This window comes from Macrosteles quadrilineatus, unplaced genomic scaffold (assembly GCF_028750875.1).
Source record: "Macrosteles quadrilineatus isolate MER2022 unplaced genomic scaffold, UCM_ALF_1.0 Scaffold_1__1_contigs__length_201487025, whole genome shotgun sequence".
NCBI classification, from domain to species: Eukaryota; Metazoa; Arthropoda; class Insecta; order Hemiptera; family Cicadellidae; genus Macrosteles; species Macrosteles quadrilineatus.
The window spans coordinates 180,307,344-180,328,753 of NW_026542594.1; the positions used below are offsets into that span (position 1 = coordinate 180,307,344).

A 21,410-nucleotide genomic window follows, 5' to 3' on the forward strand; every position below is an offset into this window, starting at 1 on the left:
AAAATTGACAAGATATTTTGATAAAACTTGCATTGATAGAGAATATTAAATTTCAAAGAGATTTCATTACTATTTTGGACAAACATGTTGGTTATGACTGATAAAAATAAGTTTAACATAGGTACCAAGTTTTAATAAGATGTGTTGAGAAATATGTGAGGTATTGTATTTTATTGTTCCCCATAAGGTTAACAAATGAAATTGGGTATGCTTGTTTTCTATCAATGAAAAAAGGAAATTTTAGGCCATTATGCTTCTCAACTAGCAGAACCTATATACCATCTTTTATTAGGATGTGTTTAAAAATAAGTTAATTTTAATTTTTTTTATTTCGCTTGTTTGCATGTTTGCCCAAAATAGAAATGAAATCTCTTCGAAATTTAATATTCTATCTACCAATGCAAGTTTTATCAAAATATCTTGTCAATTTTATCAATCTAGAGAACAAAATGTTCAACAGATACACTAAAAACCTAAAAAACATATTTTTACGTATAAATGGAAAACAAGTGAGTTTAGGACATATGCTTATGTGACATTTTTTTCTAGTCTTGATCCAAGGAGCTATTTCCCGAAGTTTGTCAGGGTTCCCGTGAGACACTCTGTATATCCCTAGAACGCTATCCTCTAACCCGAAACCGTTTTTCACAATAATTCAGGCTAAGCCTGGGGTAAATCCATTGGTAATAGGCGGGATTTGAACTCGGGTGCCGAAGTTCTGCCACGAAACCAAGCTCGCTCAATGTGCATTAAAAATCCCGTATCTTGCACTAGTCACAGACACAGACAAAAACAGAAAACGTGTTTTGTATAAGTAAAATATAAACTCTAACGAAGTTTGAAAAGATGAATAGAATGAAAATTTAATAGTTTTGAGTGGTGTTTTGTTTTATATATATTCTGTCTGTGGTATACTCCTTGCTCCGTTCTAGTTGTATTACATATAGTATATTCGTATGCTGGCTGCAGTCGCAACACTGTAAAAGTTTGACGTTGGCGACTTGGCGCATGTTCGAGGGGAGTGACTTGTTGACTTCCTGTCCTCGTCCCCCATTGGCTGCCCTCGCAGCAAATGGCAGATCTCCATTTTGTTACACGGCTAAATGTAATGGAGTCTTTATTTCCAAACGCTGTGCATTGCCATAGAGTGCAACTTAAGCTGTTCAAATTATTCTTGTCCATGCACAAAGTTAGACCAGACCACTTATTGTATATGCTGTCTGCTAGATCCAGTTTACAAAAATACAAAATTTGATTTTTTTGACGTACAAACTGTATGCCAGATTTATGTAGAAATTGGCTGAAGCTGAAATAAATAATAAACATTTTTCTTCGATTAAAAGAAATAATGAGAATATTTTTTCGAATGAATAAATCAATTAGTAAAATTGAAAGTTTTATAGCTAGAAATATACAAGGATAATTAATTGTGAAGAATCCCACTACTTTTTCATTAAACTTGACACCCCTACTTCAAATACCCACAGCAAACCTGCAGACTAATTAAGCAAATCTCCATTTACCATTTACCTGGTTGAATTTTTACTCAAATATTCCCTTAAAATAGTCAGATTTATTATCTATTTAAATAACATTGATTTTAATGTGCACTTAACCGGAAAGGTAGTAATGTATTTTTAACGATATGATAATAATAGCTAAGTAATTTAACAAATTTGTCAAACTCAATCAAAATATTTCCCTAAACAAGACAACTTTTAACAGTTTATTTATTACCCTAAAGATTTTTTAATTTTCTACATAACTATTAGGCGTACAACAACACTTCGGTTTCTAAATTATTTTTTCTAAGCTCTACAAGATACTATGGAAATAAATTGCAAAATTGTATGTATTGGAAGTCAAAAAATGGGAAACCCTAATTTAGGGTATTTAATTTATAAATTAGGGTTTCCCATTTTATGGTTTATCCCCATGGATTTATGGAGATAAAACCCGGTCTCGTAGTCTGATAAAGCTCCACGAACTTGTTCGAATAAATGAAGGTTTATAGATTTGTACCAAATCTCATCAAAATCTGATTATTTTTACTCCAGTCCTCGTACATTGAGTAAATCAGTCCCAGTTCTAGGTTTTACCACGAGGTTTGACTAGTCTATTCCCTAAATTAACGGAAATTTCCCAAAAAATAATCATCTCTATGTACCCAGTCTACAAACTTCCTGATATCAGGTAGGTAGCTTGATCGCATTATACGTTGTATTAATAGTCAAAGATTATACACAGCACATTACATATACACTTCTTCAGAGTGCTCAATCATAGCTAGACAACAGTTGAATTTGTATTAAACATAAATTTCCCCCAAAACTCAACTTTAAACTGAAATCAGTTACTGGAAGTTTTCTTATAACTCGAAATTTAGGATCTAGGATGTATGTATAATACAATCTACAATGCTAACGCTTTTATTGTTTTGAAGCAATGAAGATACAACACTTAAGAAATGTAACAAGGAATAACTCCGCATGTTTTTTCTACCAGGTTTAGGAGAACAGGCCGGCGGTTAGCATGTGATATGTCCCCCTACTTTGTGGGAGAAATTTTCTCTTCCTCGTCCCCAACAAACCCAAACCCTCTTGCGTCCCTGGGCCCATTAAATCGTCCCTGCATGTAGATAGTTCTTTCATACTGTATATATTCACCCTTTAACCATTCCTCGCATCCTTACATACTGATGGTAACCTATTTTGTCCTGCAGGAAACCACAGCACGGTTACTCTTCATGGCTGTTCGGTGGGTCAGATGTCTTGCGCCCTTCCAGACGCTCTCCAAGAGAGATCAGGTAATGAAGTCAAAATCTCGTAAAAGGTCTCTTTCCTGAATATGATACAAGAAAATAACAACTGCACCAGAACATAAATTTGTATTGGAGTATGCTCCACAGTGTTGTAGTCGTAAAGTTTCCAGTGCAAGAATGCTTACTGTTGTCGTAGAAAAAATAAGTAACCTAAGTAGAAACATTAGGGTACTTACCTGTTGGCCATTACAATAAAGATGGCTAATACACATTTTGGGATTGTTTGAATAGAAATAATTCAGCAATAAAATTCAGTCAAGGCACACAGATAATAGCACATACACAGCGGTGTTTTGTTCCACAGTAAATTCTTGGGTAAAAAGTCTCATCATTGGATTTTCATAGGTCTAAACTCTCTTTTCAAAAGATTCCTTCTTAAGCCAAATGACTTTTTCCAAAATCCAACCTAATAAGAACAAAACTTATCCTGACTCTGATCTCCAGCTTCTACTTCTCCAAGAGTCGTGGAAGGAGTTGTTCCTGCTTCACCTCGCCCAGTGGTCCATCCCGTGGGATCTCTCGCCGTTGTTCAACAGCAGCAAGGCTCGAGAACGGCTTCCCCCGGATGATCCTGTTATCAACAATGAGATCAAGGCCATCCAAGACATCCTCGCTAGGTTCCGCCAACTGTCACCAGACGGCAGCGAGTGCGGCTGCATGAAGGCTGTCATTCTCTTCACTCCAGGTAGAAGACTTCAAGTAGTCCTAAATAATTAATTTTTTTTTTTACTTCCCTCAATTTCTTATGGATTTGGCCTGAAAATTATTTTTCAAGGGGAAATCAGAATGCTGTCATGTCAAAAGTCATTGATCAATTGTATCACACAAAGTTGATAAAATTGAGTTTGATATGAGGGTAGAATGGAGTGAGCTCTCTTATAGCATCGTTACAGGAGGTTACTCGGTTACTGGTTGGACGTTAACGTTAAAATCAAACTGTACGGAGTGGAATTGTACCCATTCTAGGTGTGACGTCAACAATCGGCAGGGTGTACAATTCCAGGAGGGTACAAATCCGGCGAACCAACTGGTTAATTTTAGCTGGTTCAGAAGAATCTTTTTAAGTTGAATCAACAAGGTCAGCTGGGTCCAGTTTCAAACTTAAAAGCTATACAGATTTTCCCCATAGTCAAACCCTCCTCCCCCCAGTTCAAACCCATAGTAAGCTCTTCAAACTTTTAGGTACCCGGTACCCTAGTCAATTGTGATTTAGCAAATTTCTGAAATAGTGTGCCCATTTGCAAAAAATAATGCATTACTGCACTTAAATAGGTTTTAATATCAAACTCATAAACCATTTACCACCTTTTTTAGCATAGTTTTTCAACCTGCATTAGCTCACATCAAACCCAGGGTTTGAGTAACTTAAACAAGAAATCTAATAATGCTAAATGAGTGAAGATTAGAATGGATGTTAAACTTGAAAAGGTGTCATGACGTCACTAAAGAGAGATAAATATGTAGGTTATAGACCATCCCAGATAATAACAGCTTCTTTTTTGGGCTCAAAAGTGCGTTTGCACTACCAAACAAGTTTGACAGCTATATGGGCTGGAATATCAACCCCCAATTTATCAGATGAGGGAGCAAATAAGGTATAATCACAGTGAAGTAAGGTACCGAGGAAACATTCAATGGTACACGTGTGTAGCACCACTGCTGGTGTCTAAGGCAAAGTCCAACACCACCCCCTCGCCCTCATGTACTACAACGCTCTCAGTGGAGGAAGATCCTGTACGATAGGAATTCTCTCACAGTGCTCGCCTGGGCTCTTTCTTGGTCATCACAAAGTATATTTCCACTACATCACACCAGATCTGAAAGGGCACTGTCATCCCATTAGCGTGTTTCCTCGTACCTTACTTCTCTGCGACTGCTTAGGCAAGAAAAGTAATTCTGATGTTCTACTCTATATCCACCACATCAATCATAACCTTGATATTCAACAATTGAAAATGTCTTTGGCTGTTTCAGAAACACCTGGTCTGGTGGACGTTCAGCCGGTAGAAATGCTGCAAGATCAAGCCCAATGTATCCTAGGAGACTATGTGCGAGGGAGATATGCTCGCCAGCCAACTCGCTTCGGCCGGTTTCTCCTCATGTTGCCTAGTCTACGGGGAGTACGGCAGTCTACTGTAGAACGACTTTTCTTCAAAGAGACTATCGGAGATATTCCCATCCAGAGGCTACTGGGTGATATGTACCTCATGGAGAAATCTTATGCTTAGGGATTAAGCGACATTTGAGCATTGATTATGTCAGTTAATAGAACACTGAAGTGCAATACTTACTGTGTTGTAGATGTAGTAAATTGGTTAATCTAATGTTTATTTACAATCACAAACGAGATTTTGAAACAATCTGTTTTATAAGCTGGTGGTATGGGGTCAATGTTTTAAATCTAAACCTATATTATTAACCCTCCTATGGACGCATAAAAGAATTTTCTTCAAGATCGTTTCCAGACCCAGATACCATTTGTCATTGGGCTATGAATTAATCATACTACCTAACAAAAAGGTCAACGTTTACCTAACAACGTAGATAGTAACAAGATCAGGGTTTGGACCGTTCCCTTTTCAAAATGCCATTGGCGTAGACAACACACTGAATAAAATTTAAGATTTTATGAAGTTTGTAGAAAAATTAGCACTTTACTTGGTAAATCTTTTGTCCAATTTTAGTATCGAGGCGCTGCAACCTACCACATTTACTATGGTAGCTTTTGTTATTATGTTTATCGAGCTACTATTTTGTGAGTAAATTTTATCAAGAGGTGCATTTGCTATGAATTCAACCAATAATATATTATACCTTATACCAAATCTACAAAATAACGCGCTTTTTCACACACATGGAGAAAATAAGTGCCACCAGTTGGTAGTTGAAATAGAAAGCGCCCAATGGAGGGTTTAAGAGTTGAATCGTTCTTAATAAATACATTGTAACTACTTCAGAACTAACAAGTTATGAATTAAATTTAAATTGTACATTTTTGGTAAAAATTAAAGTAACTTGCCAGTGCTTGAAAAATACCTTTTCTCACTTACATAAGACTGTGAAAATATCGATTACCTTTTTTACAACTCTTCTTCAATGTTCTCTAGATGCAATTGTATTTAAAATTTTAAAATGTTCCATGGGGAAACTATTTTGAAGTCTAAATATTGAAATTCAGACCTGAAAATAAAATGTTTCAGACTTTTACATTTTTTTTAAGTCCAAAAGGTTGAACTCAATTAGTAGTTTGCCTAACCATATTTTTTCCCAAATTATTATTTTCAAAAATTTTATTAACTCCCTGTTTTTCTTCCAACTGGTTCTGTTTATTAAGAGATGTAATCCTTGTGGAATGTTTTACTCTTCAAAAGTTCTAGCTTAAAACGTTAGCATTGTTGGTTCTATGTTAAATTAAAAGATCTAGCTATATTTAAATAAATGTAATGTACATAGGTTAAATTTATTTTTAAATACAGTACCGTGTAACAAAAAACCCAAGATTCTGAAAAATTTAAATCCGTGCTAAAATGTTTTCATTGTTGGAATATTTAAAAAAGATTGTTAGTGTTGATTTAAAAAATCAAAGTAAACTATTTTTTTTCATGTTATCTATCAAGTTTTAGGCAAGAGAGGCAGTTTTACTTAAACATTGTTAACTTTTTATTTTAATTTTATGGTATTTTCTGTATTATTACAACATTTAAAACACTTCAGTAAGTTTGTCTATCAAAAAGCTTGATTCATCTAACTACTTTAATTACTTTTAACTGTGATATATAATGTATATTACTATATTGTACATAATACAATTTAAGTGAATTATATGTGCCAAAGATTAATTTAAAAGTATTGAAATTACTAATTAAGTTAATAATATGTAGGCTTGTAGAACCCTTAGATAAGAAAGTGCAATATGTAAAAATGTCATTGTTTATATGGTGCAATTAAAATCATAAATTTAACATCATCTCATTAACAACCTGTTTGTTTTCTTTGAGGTTTTAAAATGTAATCAACGTGATAGCCTAGTAATTCAAGCTTTAGGGTTAAATCTGTTCTATTTGAATGAAAATTGGCGACAGCTGGTCTATTAAGTTGGGATATATAGTTCAGTATCCAATAATCAATGATGTTGTCTTACTGCAACAAAAACAGCTGTTTTGTTTTAATACATGTGTTGCGGGTCTAAAGCACACCTCTTTTTCTCCCTCGGGAGTAAAAAGCATATTTAGTCCCTAGAGTAAAAGTCAACTGTTGTTAACTCAGTTGTCAATTTTGATTGTAAGCAATCACATGTATCGAAAGTACTTATCAATTGCTTTAATCAGTTGTAGCTTATTGTTGCCTTCTTGTCAATATTTCGAAATAGCGATAGTATGATGTACACTAACACAACGATCATAATGTTGATACAGGTAATGTACTAAATAATTGTATCACTTACTGAACAGCTGCTTGTTTGTATTATCAAAATTGATAACAAGTTGGAAGTCGTTTTGGGAGGTTATCTTATTTTTACATGGAAAGTATTTTTGTTTTCTGACATAGTTTGTCTAAATTATGGTGCAATATGACAAAAAATAATATATTCAATCATCACTAGGGTAAAAAGTGTCTTTTTATTCAACCCTCGCTCATTTTACGACCTCGGCTTCCCCTCGATCATAAAACTTGAGCTTATGTTGAAAAGAGCCACTTCACGCCCTAGTGATGATGTATACTGTTATGTAACATCTATCAGTTAATAGTTAATGAAACAACATTCAGGATGAACAAAAAACTTATTTTAAGAATAAAATATTTATTGAGTATTAATACCAGCAAAATATATCAACAATAACAAATTAAAATGCCATATAATTAAAAAAATTAAATGATTGTGCCCTGTATTTTTAGCAAAAGACGGTAAAAGAAAACCGAACTTCGAACTAGATTCAAATTTATGACTTTTGTAACCTACAGATCACTCAAGTCTACCGCATCTACTTGTTCTTCCAAGGTAACATCTGGTTTCTCCTCCACCTCAGGTGGGGTGGCAGGTTTAGGCACGGCACGAGGTATGTCTAAAGTAGACCAAGAAGCGCCGCTTGTTTTCTTCAGTTTCACTTCTACTTTCGTTGGTAACATTTGTACAGAACTGCCTTCTACCTTTACAATCTGAAAAGGATACAACAGATAAAAGGATCTGACATACCGTCATAGACAAATAGAATAACTATATACTGTCAAAGGAAGGTTCCGCTATATGCCGCTAGAGCAGGCTCAGTGTTCCCCGATTCGCTGCCGTCGTTGACTCACCGTCTGCTACCAGCACCCCAAACGAAATGCTACCAACGTATCAGACCCACTCTTCAATATTGGTAAATTAGCCTGAGGCCTATGTGAAAGGGCAAATATAAGGTTGAAAGAGGCTGTGGAGGGAAACTAGGCCTTCTTTTATTATACAATCTCTGATTCTAGTTTGTGCAAAAATGGCCTAGTAAATACAAATAATCAAAAAAGCGCAGTGATGTATTTTATATGCACAGCACACACTGTGAAAGAAACACAGGACTGGCGGAAACTCTTGTCACAACTAAAATAAAATTCAAATATTGCACAGACGTAGCGTCAATTTACTGATGAACTGTCAAGAGCCTGTTAAATCTATTAATAACCCAAGGGATACTTACTCCTCGCAGTTCAAGATCGTTAGTGTAGTAACTGTCTTGTTCTGGGAAGTACAGGGACATTTTAAGTCTCACGGGAGACAGTTGGATGTACGATTGCTCCGGATCGTACTTCTTGGCAAACACAGAGACATACACGGCAGATCCGGTCTGATGCCAGTCTAGTCTACATTTGACTGAACTTCCACCCTGAAACAAAATTTATGTAATGTACGAGGTTACGTCTACCAACGAAGTTGGTAAGTTTCCATTATGGACTTGCTGGTCTTAAGTAAAAAAGTTTACGATACCTACAACAAGTAAACCAAGGATTACTATGCGAGCAGGTATCGTAAACCAATTTAAACTATGGAGGACATACCATTCCACACTTAAAAACTGGCAGCGTGAGGTCTAAAATGGCAGTCCCATTAAAATGATTGGTGAAGGTTGGCTAATAAACTATCAAAGTACCACTGAAACTGCTACAGATTATATTTTAGCCAAAACTTAGGGGATGTAAATCCATAATCATCACATCACTTAAAATTTTTTATTAAACTATTAAGTTATCCTACTAATATTATAAATGAGAAAGTTTGGATGTATGGATGTATGGATGGATGTATGGATGTATGTTTGTGACAAGTGAACGCGAAAAATACTGGACGGATTGGGCTGAAATTTGGCATGATGATAGCTCACATTCCCGATTAACATATAGGCATATTCTTATTTCAAAAATCCTTTCGGGCTCCGCCCCAGTGGCTCTGGAGTTTCCCATGTTAACCTTATGAGAAATGGAATTATTGAATCTTAACAGCTGTTTCAATTAAACAAGTTGGTTCTGTTCTATGATGTTCAATAGCATTAAAGTTACAAGGATTACCAACAGGGTGCAGCACTATTATTTCTTTTACATTTATGAAAACAGCTAATTTGCAACCAAAAGGTGAGTGAGCGTAGCGAACGAACTTCAACCTGGAGGGGAGTTAGCGTAGCGAACGAGCTAACCTGAAGGCAAGTGAGCGCAGCGAACGAGCTCCAACCTAAAGGTGAGTGAGCGTAGCGAACTAGCTCCAACCTAAAGGTGAGTGAGCGTAGCGAACAAACTTCAACCAGGACGTGATTGAGCCATAAAACGAGATAATCTTGAAAATTAAGAAGTTAAACGGGGCAAAGCCCGCGGGTTACAGCTAGTTTATAATATTTCTACAATTATCAATTATCTGAACACATGGAACCACAACAGCTATAGTCTGTATGCTGGAACCTGTCTCCTGGCCCTGTCTACCAGGGGACTGGCCAATGCTTTATGTATACGTAGTTTCAGGAGACAGGTTCCATCATACAGACTTTAATCCATTTCCATGTTTTGTAATGCCTGATGATGCCTCCAAAACAAAGCCGAAACTAGTTGCCAAAGCAAGCAAAACTAGTTGCCACAGCAACCAACAGGATTAGTAATAACACAGGTATTCAAACCTCTTATGTCACCCATTACTATTTCTAATGGGACTTCTGCAGGTGCTGTAAGACAATTTAAGCCAAGAGATGTACAGAGAATCTTGTAGGTCACACTGCAGACAATTTACCCCAGTGCTATCAACTAGAACAGCTTAGTAGCGTAACTTAATTTAACTGAAATATAAAACATAATAAAATTAGTTTCTCTTAGTATCAAAAAATCGTTCTATTAACGAATAGCAGAGTAAACAACTTAGTACCTTGGATTTAAACCAAACATGTTCGTCTGTTCTGCAACCAACTTGTTCGAGGAAGGCGTTGAAGTCGGTTGTTCTCTTAGTACAACAGGACCAGAACTTCAATCCCTCGTGGAAGACTGCGTAGCCGGGATGGTGAACACAAGGTGTCTTCAGCGTTTCTGGTCCTTCGTATGTCTAACAAAAAAACAAGAGTAGATTGTAACAATGTTAAATGCTCAAACTGTCTACATTTCCATATCACAAAGGAAGTAATAAAAAAATTAAAAATTTCCGTTTATTCAAATGAGTTTGCAAACCAGCATGATCAGACCAGGGAAAATGGTTTCAAGGAGGATTTTGTCAAGTGAAAATCAGTGTTAAGCATTTTTACCCCTTTGATAAATATACTACTTTGCAATTTATCTTAACATAATTTAGCTTTAAAAACCCAGTAATGTAGCAAACCTATATTTAAAATTTCTTAATTATGTTCTATGCCAGTTTAAGTAGTAGTTTGCTTGTTTATAGATGGGCCTATACTTCAATCAAATTTGGGAAGTTGATTTATTTCATACTAAGCTACAGTAGAACTAACAGTTGAGAAAATTCCAAAAAATTATATATTAAAAATTCAAATGATGTTCTTATGGAGAATAAGTAAACTGGTTGTGGTTTGCTTGTTTATGAACATATTTTGATCAAATTTGAAAAATTCATTTATTTCATAGGCCTACTAAACTATTTACATTTTACTAAAAAACACTTTTTTTACCCTCCCTGTCGCAGCAAACCTAAGTACTAGTTAAACTAATGCTATTTAAATAGGGAATAAAAATGTGATATTTTAAATGAGACATTTTAGTGTAAATCCAATCAGGCAAATGGAAATTCACTAAATATACAGGTTTGCTGCGGCGGGGGTATTGTTTCTTTAGATATAATTTTTTCAAGTAGACACAATTAGTAGTAAGGGTTTGGAAAAAGAGGTTGTGGAAACATAGTAATAGATTTGATATAAAAGCTGAAACAAGCTTGAAAATTATTTAGTTGTTCAAAAAATACATTACAATTTCGTGGAAAATTAGGGTAAGGCCCAGCGCACACGGTGTGACTGTTTTACAACAACTGTTGCAAACCAGTTGCGTCTGGAACCAGTTTACAACTGAAACAAAACTTCTGTCCGCACACGGTGTGACTGTTTTACAACTACAGTTGCGTCTATTGTGCAATCAGTGGAGTGCAAATTTAGTGCAGTTACGTTGTTTTAAGGCCTTAAGTGCGCTTACTACGTCGGACTCAGACGAAGAATAAGTTATTAGCTTATCAATACCGAATACAGCGAAGGGTCCTGAGAGAGCATTGGGTTCACCCTTATTTGAGCAAGAATGTTAGTACTAGGCTGTTTGTAGCAGCTAGAGCTATTCGGATAGGAAATTATAAACACTAAAAACACTATACGGCCGTCAAAATTCCACCAAAATACCACCAAACACCACAAAAACACCCCGTGGTCACGTGCAACTGAAGTCTGCAACGCAACTGCAACGTCGGGCCCACGGTTGCATGTGACTGGTTTCAAACTATTTTTGAAATCGTATACAACCAGTTGCGTCGTGTGCGTCTCCCCACTGCAATACATTGCCGAGGTCTCAAAACAGTTGCACGCACAACTGGTTTGCAACGAAAGTTTGAAAACAGTCACACCGTGTGCGCTGGGCATATCTTGTAACTTTGACTTTGGAACCAACTTTCCTAGTGAATAGCCTATTTAATTACACAAACTTACTAAACTAAGTACAAAAACTATTAAAAATCCAAGTAAAATTAACTTACAAATTCGCTTCCCAACTCAGAATTAGCTAGCCTACACAAGTCAAGAGATTATATTAAAGAGTTATATTACAGTGGAACCTCGATAACAAGAGTCATTTTCAAATACCCTTGATTTTATATTACCCTTACATGTTATTCCAAACCTCAATAAGCATACCTTGATAACAAGTCTTATTTTATGAACCCCATGAGAGCCTTGTTATCGAGGTTGTATTATTAAAATGCAATTTACATTACCACTTTGCAAGCATTGTTCTTGCAAGCAGTTCCTACAGGTATGCCGCCTTGGGAGTTGTCGGGGGTGACATCGCCTTCGCCTTGCTTGCACGCGGCCACCTGTTGGCGCAAAACATCGGACACCGCTGGCACCATTGTTGTCTGGAACACACAGGAAATTAACTTTCAATGGAAGCTATAACTGTAAATTTAAATATTTTCTTAAACTATAGTTTTTTTAACCATTTTTTATCTACATTCGAATTCCCTCTTATCCAGACACTTTTTAACCAAACATTTGTTTAACCGGCAGAAGTGATTTTAGAGGATAAGTATAACCCGATAAACCGATATTCGGACTGGCCTTGGTCCTGAGGAGTCCGGATAAGAGGGAGTCTCAGTCTACTGTTCCTGAAAACATCAACCTCTAACGGATCCATTGCTTGAAATAAAACATAAGTTTGTGAGTTGAATGACTATTCAGGTATTAGCCTCCAAATTAAGAAAGAGGTAATTTTTTGCCTGGCAAGACAAACTTATGTCCATTCCAGGGATGAGCTTTGATAAAAAACAATGTTTTCGAAATGACGTTAAAACTAAATGTTTGTCGAACATCAATGTTATTTCTTGCTGAATTGTATTATTTTAAATGAAAATTTTAGGGTTGGTTTGGTTTTTAACTTATCTACCTAATTATTTGATTCACGAGGTTACAAAATATTGTAGAGTTTTTTGGTTTGTCAAAGCTATTTTATACATTGTTAAAAATATAATAACTACATTGCGAAGGTACTTGTTCTACGTGCTACCAAATATCAATTCACTTCTGCATGACCAATAGAGACCGATATTTCAATTCTTACAATTGTGAAAAAAACTGCCAATCTAGAACATTTAGCTAGTAGCTAGGTTAATTATCAGAGACAGTAAGCAGACAAAAACTCAAAATGAAAAAAAGTTGATTATTGATGTTTTGCCCTGAAAACATTTAAGTTTTAAAGACAATGACAATGTAGGCTACATTTGTAGTTGATACTGATGTTACCATTCGAGAGCCGAGAATTCAATTTTCATTTCCAGTTAAGCAAAATAGAATGCATGTAGAAAGGCCAAAAGTGTATCATGTTGATTCATGTTGTATTCATTAATCATAGAAGTGAAATTGGCAAAAAAAATTACAGAGATTGATTGTGAACCTCGATACCATTGATGGTTGACCTATCGATGCTCATCCATATGTTGTTCATCATCAACCAATCATCTATTCCTCATTGATTTTGATTATTGTTTAAATAATCTTCACTATGTATGTACTGTATCCATTACTGTAGAATGAGTGAGTTATGAAAGTACCTACACATCTGACCACACTGGGTATTGATGACTTGTAAACTTCTACTTTAGGTAGAATATACACAAGGTTTAACGTACTTTAGGTTTAAGATATTTTAAAGAAAACTAATTTAACCTAAATATAATTCCAAAACTACTTTAGTGAGAGACTGATCCTTCCTCAAATTATGTAGCTCTACTCTCCTTCTCCCCAATGTTAACCTGCTTGCTACCCTCAGTAAAGAAAATGTGATAAGCAGCCAAGATTTAGATTGAATGCAACACACACAATACACAATACAACATTTACCATGGGTGAATCGAAAGATGGCCGCTCGACAGTTGGTTCCGTAAATGGTTTTGGGGCTCTATATTCAATGACTTCCGCAGCTTTGGACTTGTCCACCACTGGTTTCTGAGGTTCTTCTGGCTTTACATTGTTGTGGCAGGAAGTTGTACACCCCTAAAAACAAAACAATTGAGTTAGATGGATGATAGAAATTTAATTTACATTAGGTATTAACTACGTTTGGTAGGCTATTTAATAAACTTGATAGTTTTCCAAGAAAATTAGCAATGACTTGAGTTTACGTAGGCTAATTTTTTCTACAACTAAGTTACCGAATTGTGCTATTTGTTTACAATATTACTTTTTAGGGCTACAATAGACAAACTATTTATTAGTAGGCAAGTCTAAAAAATGTATAAAGTGAGTCTAGCATTTTCTGTTATTCAATTGTATTTTTACCAGTAAGCTATGAGAAATGCCAAATTTATATTTTAAAGAAATAATTGTGATGCGTAATCTATTACAAGATTTTTACTAGTCACAACTTGAAATCATATTTGCCCTACTAACAACATGTTAATTGCTTTTTGATTCCTAAAATCTAAATTCTGGCCATGGTGAGCACCCACACTTAAGGGTAGAAACAGACAGACAGCGAAGCAAAGCCAGGCGACGCGAAGAGAAGCGAAGCGAAGTGTTTGAGAGCGAAGCGATAACATCGCACACATACAGCGATTACAAGCGACGAGATAGAAGCGAAGTCAGTACCACAATGGCCCTCTCAAAGAACACACGTAAATTTCTAGAGTTTGAAAACAATTTTTTAAATAGTTTTTTTTTAGTATGCATAACAGAAGTGAATTGGTGAATGAAGTGGATGCCAGCAGAATGTTGTATGGTGAATATCATCACTTATTTCCTGTATTGAGGAAGCATGTAAAACGATTCGTTCAGTATATGCGCATTTTGTATAACTTAATAATATTAAGAATAAGTTTACATAGGTACTTACACAAAAATGCACTACACATGATCAGCCAGTAAAAATAACTTGCAAACACACTAAAGAACCTTTTTGTATGTACCATTTAATGTCAGTTAATGCTCAAAATATTTTATGGTCTTCTTTCTATAATAACAATCACTACAGGCGTAAAATCTGCAATTCTTAAGACAATTTGGTTAACATGCATTTTAGGGTTTGCACCCAATTTTTTTTAATTTATTTTTTTCATTCTAGGCCTACTAGAAATTGAACGTTGAATTCTAAAATGACGTTCATCCCACATCTTATCAATGATCCCTCGGTTGTTGTGGTTTTTGTGTTTATTCTGCCATATAGCGGGGATTTTATAAACACACGCAATAAGTAGTTCTATGTCCATTGGACTGTTGTAATGGTCACCACCACCTGTTTTCGCTCCAAATCGCGCTTGAAAATCAAAATATTTTGTTCCACTGAAGTTTGCTTCGCTTCGTTCTCAGCTGCCCTTTGTCTGTTCGCGCTAACTTGATAACATGTGATTGATCATGTCGCTTTGCCTCGCTGTCTGTTAGTTTCTACCCTAAGCCTCTTAAGTGGAAGTAATAATTTGCATTGAAGGACGATGAATGGTAAACAAAACTAGAGCAAACCTTTAGGTATATTAAAAATAATGTAAAGGTAATCACGCTTGAAAAACAAAATAGTTTGTTCCACTGAAGTTCGCTTCGCTCTCAGCCGCCCTTTGTCTGTTCGCGCTAACCTGATATCATGTGATTGATCATGTCGTTTCGCTTCGCCTCGCTGTCTGTTTGTTTCTACCCTAAGCCTCCAAAGTGGAAGTAATAATTTGCATTGAAGGACAATGGATGGTAAACAAAACTAGAGCAAACCTTTAGGTATATTAAAAATAATGTAAAGGTAGAGGCAATCTATACTTACGGTACCTTAATGTTAAGAAATTCTGTAAAGTCGGTGCACTTTTTCTTGCAGCAAGACCATCCTTTGTAGGCATCATGAAACACTGGCACTCCTGGGTGAAATACACACGAATCTAAAAACAAAGCGATCATCAATCGATCGCTAGTTTGATCGTAGCAATATTTAATAATTGTAGCCTAACCAAATACGAAATATTTGATTATATGTAGAAGGTAAAAGTTAACCTTCCTTATTTGGTCCATCTTTGGTCATATAAAAAGTTATTTCTGAACATTCATTTTACTCTTGTAAATGTATTAATGAATAAAGTACCGTATGAGTATTTTAATTGAATTGTGTATCTAATCAATCAAATTTAAAAGACAGCCTTGGAATAGCATTCAACAGTCATCTGAATGTTTGTTGAATAATAAGCTAGCCAGTTGGCAGTTTATACATTACTAGCCCAAGTTACTAAGTTTAATCCTTTACCTAGACTATGCCTACCCGTAATCTATATATGTTAGGACAGAAAACAAAACAAGGTATGTTAATTTTCAGTTTTTATTTAGATTTCTCGGTTTATGTGGGTCGTACATAGGCTTATATGAAACAGTTGCCGGTACCCTATAGGCTAAACAAAAAACTAAAATCATGCAAGATCTTTTTAATCAAACCGAAATTGGGCTAAAGTCTGGTCCACACTTAACAATTTGTCTCCGGAAACATTGTCTCTGTAGAGTTGCCTTTAGTATCTGGCGATGTGTCCAGATGAAAAAACGTTTGTTTGAAGACAAATCTAAGTGTTTTTAGAGACAAAGTACAGTGTATTCAGTTTCTCATACGAATGGGAAACAGACAGGCAAGATAGCCTACAAGTCTTTTGTCTCAAGTCTGCATGTGTGGACGTGTCTGGAGACAGATCGGATGCAACTCGAACCTGCTGGTGTTCAGCGTGAAGTTCAGGGCTGAAATTGCGGCCCTGTAAAGCTTAGGCCTACATTTCTTTGTTATCTTTGGCAAAGCCATTAAACTTAACAGAACTGCAAAAAGTGTAACTTAGGGAGCCATTCTTGTAATGTTTCTAAATCCTGTACCATATTCTAATCGAAGGTCTGATAGTAGATTTGACTGAAGTACAAACCTTCCTAAAGACATTTGTGGGTCCACCATTGTCTTTTCCTCAGTAGGCCTACTTAGTGTACATCAGCCACGTGGTTAAGAAGTAAGAAGCACGCACAGGATAAAATCATGTTTAACAATTTTCAGTCACCATACCGATAAACACTGGCTGGCTAGTGTGGACGTAAAACAAATCGGAAATTTGTATCTTATCCGAAACTGTGTTCACAGACTATCGGCAGACTCTCAGTCTTCAAGTGTGGGCTAGGCTTAATCGTGACTGAAAGTCTGTTAAGTAACCATTGAACAACAAGGCCTAAATTATTATTTAATAGGTTACATACCGGTACACCTTTGTCTGTCTTTAATCTTTAAGTACCTACATTCATTCAGCATTGCATCCAGGATTGATTTATGACAAATGAAATAGGTTTAGGCCTACATACCTTACGTTGTCAATCCTTAATGTAGTCTCAGGCGACTAGTATCAAAACTATTTTTGTTTCATTATAAAGCCTTCATCATAATACATCAAATTACTTAAACACATTGTTGTCGTCAATATATACCTACAAAGGTTTTGCATTTAGGACACACAAAAAGTACAAATACGTTAAATTGAGGTACCGGTAGTTGAAAACTGAAAAGTACAAATAAGTTACCGTACAATAGTTGAGTTGTGTCCGGCGGGGTCGTCGTCCGCGTGTTGTGGCCGGACGCGCACTATTTTATGTTACGCAGAGGATACGCGTCCGGGAACCGGACGTGGATTAGGCGTCCCCGGCAGTTACTGTCATAACCTAACCTAACCAACCAAACTTGCTGATAGTGAAAAAAAATCAAATGAAGGTTCAATTCTCTTCATAACATAAAATTATAAATGCCAAAAATTCTAACAAAAGATGTACAGTTAAGAAGAAATTACATTTAAAGCAAAATCTGTGACAAAAAGTTAAAGCCGAGCACTCTATCCACTACACCACGAACAACGCTGGCCGAACATCGTATCGTTGTGGTAATGGCGTTCCGGGACCCCACAACCCGGTGACGTCACTACCGGACGCCTAATCCACGCCTGGTTACCGGACGCGTATCCTCTGTGTTTATGTTAATTTAACGTAAGTTATTCTTGCTTTTTTGTGTGTCCTAAATGTACCGGTCCGGTAACACTTTTGTACATTGACGACGACAATGTGTTTAAATAATTTGATGTTTGACGACAAAGGCTTGATAATGAAACAAAATTGTTTCGAAACTAGTCGCCTGAGACTACATAAGGATTGACGACGTAAGGTATACAAGTTTTTAAACCTATTTCATTTGCTTCAAGTACAGTACTTAGTGGTCTAACTAAAGGATTACTAGGCCTAACTTAGTTTTGGGTCCCAAGACCACATTTCAAATTCACATCCAAATAAGTCGAAAATCTGACATTAAGTTAATTAGTATTTATTAATAAACGCACATTGAGACATTAAAAAGGCTCACATCTGAACACAAAAAACATTCAAGTTAACTTACAGTACCGGTAGCCTAAATTACATTTAAATGGTAGGCTGGCCACCATAGGTAATAAGGTAATAAGGTAATAATAATAACCATCTAGTCGCAGGACAAACCAACGCAGGATACACGGTGGTCAGTTTCCTCATATTCGCCAGGTAACTTGCGTTGGTTTATCCCGTGACTAAGTTAGATGTAGCCAGCCTACCGTTTATTTAAATTAAACATAGAGGATACGCGTCCGGTAACCGGGCGTGGATAAGGCGTACGGCAATGACGTCATGGGGTTGCGGGAACCTGGAACGCCTTTACTACAACAATACCATCACTAACCATCGGTGGTCGTGGTGTAGTGGATAAGATGCTCGGCTGATATGCAAGAGGTCCAGGGTTCGAGTCCCATTGGTGACATTAACTTTTTGTCGAAGATTTTGCATTGAATACCATTTATTCTTAACTGTACATCTTTAATTAGAATTTTTGGCATTTATAATTTTCTAATAGAGAAAGAATTTAACCTTAATTCGATTTTTTCATTATCAGCAAGTTTGGTTGGTTAGGTTAGGTTATGACAGTAATTGCCGGACGTCTAATCCACGTCCGGTTACCGGACGCGTATCCTCTGCGTAAATTAAATGTTTTCTGTGTTATGATGTGTTTTATGTGACGATGTGCGTTTAATTATTGATGAATACCTAACTCTGTAGGAATTGTGAACTAATTTAATGTGGATTTGAAAATGGGTCTTAAGTATGAAACGAAACTATCACTGTAATCCTTAGACTACAAGACTGAAGACGGACAAAGGTACCGGTACTTAACCTCTTAAGTTATGTTATACCATACGTACAATCAGTCTTAAGGGCAAGAACGTTTAAAAAAGCCTAACTTAACATAAATTTTATCGCTTATGGGCAAAACTTTGAAGAGTGACTCCCCATCATAATATTTTGAATGGATTTTATTGTTACCATATCCGATGGAGTAGGATATTAAAAGTTTTACTCTTTAATGACATTACTTAAGTTAAGTTAAACTGAACATTTTTTTAAACAAAAAATAAGTCTTGAGTAAGTTAAGTTTAGGCTAGGATTAAATTTTAACTTGGTTATCCAATAAGGAATGTTTGAGGTTATAAATTATAACACTTAAGTTTGGGTTCCTACCTGATTTGTTTGCATTGGGATCAAATGTTTTACCACAACCTTTATTGTAGCACAATACTAGCCCCTCATCGCTAGGCATATTTGTTTCCTTTTTTATTACAATACAACAATTTAAAATAGCTTTTAGGTTACTAACTTAATAGTAAACAGAGACAGCAAGTAAATTCGCAAGCAGAAGCAGAGCAAGGTTGCAGTAGTAACCTAGCCTAGGCTAGTAGGATCAAGAGAATGAATTTCTTGACAACTAGTTATTTTGGCCTTGGCGAGATCAAATAAATATTCTAAATAAAGTTTAGAAATCCCAAATTTGTAGAATCAATAAGTTTGTTTCGTTAAATCACAATACAAGTCACAACACAAATCAGACAGAAGCAGAAGTCAGAAGTCACTCAACTCACTACACTAGTCACTAGCTCAGCACAGCAGCTCCCTCGCTCTCAGTCTGTCTGTCTGTAACTCTCCAACTACTCACTCCAACCAATACTCCATCCAATCCAACCCAAAACCCAACTGAACTACCCTGAACTACTGAAACCTGAAACTCGATCTGAACTGACTAGTCCCAGTAGTGAGTGACCAATGGCCATTATTGACCAATTAATAAGTCAATAAGTAATTTATTAGGCAAGATCAAATTGTACATGCATTAGCCAAGTCAAATTAATAATTAATTGGAAATAGTTATTTTCCTACAGTTACCTAACAATGTACATCTTCTCTCACTGATTTGAGAAAGCAAAGTGGCCAATTCGCTCATCAGTGAGACAATGTTAACATTGTCTCACTCTAATGACTTTGTCCCACTCCATATTTGCAACGTGAAGGCACGAAATAGTGAGCGCCTAACATGCAGACAAGGTCGTATGCGCGCGAAATACGTTGGCAGCACTGACTGACTGTAAATCAGCTGGTCAGCTGTTGTACTGTAGTGACACAGTATGTTTCACATTGATTATGTCAAAAGTTCACTTCTGTGTTAATATTACGTTACTAGTCCTGAAAATAAGTGTTTGCCGGACGAGTGTGGTCGTTCCCGTGCGAGACGAAGTCGAGTACGGGATTACCATCCCATTACTCGTGTCCGGTAAACACATTTTGGACGAGTGACGTACGATAGTTTACGCCATACTACTAAATCTGTACAAATTCTCATATATTACCACCAACTAATTAACTACCGGTAAAGGAATAAAAATCACTAGTTTTTGTTTATAACTACTCATTGTCACCCAAATACAGTATAATCAGCTGATTGGTGTCCGGTAATACTCATTACAGTTAGAGTACAGTAGTGTAGTACGCAATGAAACCCCATTTGATTAATAAGCTGGCGGCAAACAGCTGTTTTCTGGACTAAATCCTTGGGTGGGCAGTGGGAAGCTCGTCAAAATAGTGTAGTGTGGCGTAATAGTAGTATATTACGTTGCTAGTCCTGAAAATAAGTGTTTACCGGACGAGTGTGGGATTACCATACAAGTCCGGTACACACATTTTGGACGAGTTACGTACGTTAGTTTACGCCATACTACTAAATCTGTACAAATCCTTATATATTTCCACCAACTAAAGGACTAAATTCACTAGTCGAGGTTATGTTTTTGTTTATAACCCGTCATTGCCATTTAAATACAGTATTAATCAGCTGATTATCATTATTTATGACTATCTCACCTGACCCCAGCTCTGCTGGTTTTGTGAAAAAAATTATTGACTATTGACTCCCTAATCAGGTTGAGATTTAATCATGGTTGAAGGAAAAAACAGGTGTTCTATTCCCACATATTCTGACGTCACTCGGATTGAAAACAAAAGATCACCTGATTGTAACTGTCAAATTAGTATGTATTTGTTTTGATTTGATTGTTTTATAA

At 36.1% G+C, this 21,410-nt stretch overlaps 2 protein-coding genes across 2 annotated transcripts in view; one reads left to right on the top strand and one right to left on the bottom strand.

Moving 5' to 3' along the window:
* Positions 1-5,106, top strand: part of LOC129002973 (protein dissatisfaction-like) — a 31,798-nt gene extending 26,692 nt beyond the window's left edge. The window contains exons 5-7 of the mRNA XM_054431130.1: positions 2,723-2,806; positions 3,266-3,506; positions 4,796-5,106. Of these exons, the coding sequence (XP_054287105.1) occupies positions 2,723-2,806; positions 3,266-3,506; positions 4,796-5,049 (579 nt within the window). The 3' untranslated portion in view covers positions 5,050-5,106. The remainder of the gene's footprint in view (positions 1-2,722; positions 2,807-3,265; positions 3,507-4,795) is intronic.
* Positions 5,107-7,608: 2,502 nt separating this feature from the next.
* Positions 7,609-19,937, bottom strand: LOC128983284 (cysteine and histidine-rich domain-containing protein morgana-like). The gene is made up of 7 exons (XM_054402523.1): positions 19,540-19,937; positions 15,775-15,881; positions 13,867-14,019; positions 12,246-12,386; positions 10,197-10,370; positions 8,494-8,679; positions 7,609-7,978 (listed from the first exon to the last, which is right to left on the bottom strand). Exons 1-7 carry the CDS (start codon positions 19,616-19,618, stop codon positions 7,778-7,780), a joined length of 1,041 nt encoding a protein of 346 aa, XP_054258498.1. The 5' UTR covers positions 19,619-19,937; the 3' UTR covers positions 7,609-7,777.
* Positions 19,938-21,410: the final 1,473 nt, after the last annotated feature.

Bases quoted from the DNA above. Each gene is read 5' to 3' on its own strand.
- LOC128983284 (XM_054402523.1), bottom strand. From the start codon at position 19,618: ATGCCTAGCGATGAGGGGCTAGTATTGTGCTACAATAAAGGTTGTGGT. The intron at 12,387-13,866 runs GTAAATGTTGTA...TGTGTGTTCCAG, and splicing joins CATCTTTCGATTCACCCATG to ACAACAATGGTGCCAGCGGT. The intron at 10,371-12,245 runs GTAATGTAAATT...TTTTTTTGTTAG, and splicing joins AGAACAATGCTTGCAAAGTG to ACATACGAAGGACCAGAAAC.